Below are 3,964 nucleotides of genomic sequence, written 5' to 3' on the forward strand. Positions count from 1 at the left end.
GAAGGAAGCTACTTGGAATCCTCTCGTGTTGAAAATGAAGAATCGTTTGGAAGGATGGACAAACCGCTTTTTGAACGTGAGAGGTAGAATCACACTTTTGAAGTCCGTGCTTAGTTCTTTAGCCATTTTTACCATGTCTTTTTACAAGATGTCGAGATTAATGATGAAGAAATTTACTAGTATACAAAATAAATTTCTTTTGGGGGGGGGGGGGGTGGAGGAAAAGAGGATAATTCATTGGGTGAAGTGGAGTGATGTTAATTTGCCTTATGAGATAGGGGGTTAGGGGTGAAAAATATTAACTTGTTTAATATGGCTCTCCTTAACAAGTGGAGGTGGAGAATTCTTGAAGGGAATAATGCTTTATGATTTAATATCTTAAAAGTGCGGTATGGTGATTTATCTACAAACATTTATGGAGTTGGAACTTGGAAGCGGTTGCAAAGTTTCCCTATCTTGTTCGTTTTGGTGGAAGGATATGGTAAAAATAGGCTCTTTTTCTTCTTGTGATCCGATTGTGGAAAATTGTAGATTCTCCGTGCACAATGGGTTCAACACTCCATTTTGGGAATCTATATGGTTGGATGGAAAACCTCTTAAGGAGGAATTTCCGGATATTTTTGAGAAGTCTCGTTTGAAGAAAGTTTCGGTGGCATCGATGGGAGGTTGGAAGGAAGAAAGGTGGTTGTGGGGGGATTTAGGGATAAGAGAGGACATGTTGGAGGATGATGTTTTCGGAGCAATGTATGGCGCTTTGAAGGGTCGTTTGGAGGAATTCGGTGGTTGGAAGGAAGAGAAGGATTCGGTGGAGTGGATTGGGAGAACGTCCGCGGATAAGGTTTTCACGGTGGCATCTTGTTATGATTTTTATATGCGTCTTCGGATCCCCTTTGGGCCTTATAACAAAAGTGATGAGGCTTTCGGCTTACTTTGGAAGACGGAGGTTCCTTTTAAAATAAAGGCTTTCGGTTGGAGGCTTTTCTGCAATAGACTTCCCACAAAAGATCTCTTGTTGAGTAGAGGTATGTCAATACCTTTTGATAGTTTAAATTGTATTTTGTGTGGCAATTGTGAGGAGACCATGAAGCACTTCTTTTTTAGTTGTTCGGTGGTTAAAAAGGTGTGGGAGGAGGTGGCTTTATGGGTGGGTAAAGGGGAGACTAATGATAATGATTGCATGTCAAATTTTCTAGATTGGTATTGTTTCTTTCGCTTAAAGAAAGTGAAAGAGGGAAAGTTAGGGGTGGTGTGGCTTGCGACCTCTTGGACCCTATGGATTCTTAGAAACGGTGTTTGCTTTCAGGAGGACAAGTGGAGTGTAAATGATATCGTTTGGAATATAAAGTCGCTCGTTTGGAAGTGGATGTTTTGTGGGAAAATTACACACTCCAATTTTTCTTTCTACGACTTCATTAAGGAGCCTTTGTTTTTTCTTTCGTAGATGAAGTTGGTTTGTAATTTTCCTTTTTGTGTAGGGGTTTCCCGTGTCCTCTTGTAATTGGATTAGAGAACACATTGTTCTCTATTTTAATATATATCATCTCTTGCTTTCTAATATATATATATATATTCTAAGCCTTTAAAATGTATCGAGCTTGACAACTTTAGTAAATATGTCTTCTCGTTATTTTTTCAATTGAGCAATGAATCACCATCAACACCTCCTTGTTGAATTGTTCTCTAAGAAAATGAAAACTTTCTTCAATGTGCTACTTCTGCCATGTAGAACATGGTTTTTTTTCAAATTAATTGTAGATTTTTTGTCTAAGAACATGATCATAGGCTTTCTTACTTCTATTTTAAGCTCCTTCAAAAATGAGGCTATCCATATTATTTGACAGACAACAAATGAGTCTTATATGTACTCAAACTCACATGTAAAGAATGCAACTATTGAAGCATTGTGCAACTTGAATACCATTTTTCTTTTCCTTTGATTTCAAAAAATAGAGGGTATCTAACAAAATATTTCTTGCCAGGTCAATTTCAATTTGTTGTTTAATAATATGATCATAGGCTTACTAACTTCTATTTATAACTCCTTCAAAATTGGAGCTAACCAAATTGCTTAATAGAAAGCTGGTGAGTCTGCTATGTAATTAGGCTCATAAGTAAATAATGCGACTATTGAATTCTTTTTCAAGCATGGTGAAATATGAGCATGGTATAAGTTGAACAAGTAAAGTGAGGTGATATTATTATCTTGTTTATCTCCACACCATTCTGCATGTGAGAAGCCAACTAGATCCATACCAATCTGATTTGGAGTTGCATAATATAAATCTATAGTTGAGTGTTCCTTTTATGTACCTCATAATTCTTTTAGTTACAAAAATGTGTGAGGCTTTAGGCTCACTCATAAATATACTAGGTTTTCAAATGTAAATAGTATATTTGACCGACTGTAACATATGTATCTCAATGATCATATGATCTGCTTGAATAAAATTAGATCAGGAAACTCTTCATTTGCATTTTTCTCAAGTTTTATGTTGGCTTCTGCATGGGTTGATGTTGAATTGCACTCAACCATGTAGAATATATTTAGCACATCCAAGGCATATAATCATTTTCATGTTTTTACAAATTCCATCTTTAAAAAAAAGCCAATATTCCAAGACTATTAATTTAAAATTCAATCATCATTTGCTCCTTGAATTTTTTAATTAAAACCATGTTACTACTAGCGATCAACAAATCATCCACATATAGGCACATCAACAACATTCCTTCATTTTTTACATACCATATTATGATGCACTCTTCATAAATGTTTGGTATGCTAGGAATTCATATATATCCACATATAGGCACATCAACAACATTCCTCAATTTTTTTACATGCACACCATATTACGAGGCACACTTCATAAACTTTTGGTGTACTAGGAATCCATATATCCTCTTATTTCAAGCTTTGGTTTCTTGCTTTACCCCCATATAATGTCTTGTTCAACTTTAATATCATTTCTTCCTTGCCTTTGATTTCAAAACTTGGAGGTTGCTTCACATAAACAACTTCCTCCAAAGGTCCATTCAAGAAGGCATATTTCACATCAAAGTAAAATAGATATAATATCTTCCATGTGCAATAGTCATAATTAGCCTTACAATCTTAAACCTTACAACATATGAGTATACTTAATCATAATCCTATTGTGTTAGTTATATGTGCAAGTTTACACATAGCAAGTGTTTAAAAGCAAGAGTATTGAATTGGTCCTCGACTACAACTAATTTTTCCACTTATATATCAATCTACAAAACTTAAATTGTATATCATAAATGTTATACTATGTTAGAATTTCTAAGGCTCGAAATAGTCATTGAGTTGTAAATTAGTATTAGTGATTAATAAGTTTTACACATTATACATATATTGTATTATTATTTTTTTGGCAAGGTTTATTTGTAATTTTCACATTTAGTAAGAAAATTAAATATTGTATTAAATATATAAGAAAATTGATAGAAATATTTCATAAAATTAATCGAGTAGTACCAAATAATACAGTAAAAAGTAAAACCATCTTTATAAAAATTATATATTGTTTTACTCGTCCGAACAAGGTTGAAGATAATTTTAAAGTAAAAATGAAAGTGTAATAAATTTTTTAACCATATAATTGAATCCATTAACATGATTAATTACACATATCTTTATATTAAATTTTGATTTAAAAAGAGGTTAAGTTGGATGAACTATAAATTGTAGTTTTCTGACAAATAAAAATACACTAAAACGGGTAGGATACGTTAACATAATAAAAAACATAAAAACATAAGAAGGTTTGTGTTTTAAAAGTTGGTTTGAGTTGGTCAATGGTTCATAAAGACCGATACAATTTGCATAAGCCCAATACTTGTTAGGAACTCATTCACCGTCACAAAGGTAGAGTTGTATCACCTGCTGTTACATAGGATCACATCTTTCCTTTTATTAGACTCGTTGATTTCATTCAAC

At 33.3% G+C, this 3,964-nt stretch overlaps 1 protein-coding gene across 1 annotated transcript; it reads left to right on the plus strand.

The window, feature by feature from the left end:
* Positions 1–391: 391 nt before the first annotated feature.
* Positions 392–1,441, plus strand: LOC131598529 (uncharacterized). Its single transcript, XM_058871119.1, has one exon. It carries the CDS (start codon positions 392–394, stop codon positions 1,439–1,441), a length of 1,050 nt encoding a protein of 349 aa, XP_058727102.1.
* The last annotated feature ends 2,523 nt before the right edge of the window (positions 1,442–3,964 follow it).

This window comes from Vicia villosa, linkage group LG4 (assembly GCF_029867415.1).
Source record: "Vicia villosa cultivar HV-30 ecotype Madison, WI linkage group LG4, Vvil1.0, whole genome shotgun sequence".
Taxonomy (NCBI): Eukaryota; Viridiplantae; Streptophyta; class Magnoliopsida; order Fabales; family Fabaceae; genus Vicia; species Vicia villosa.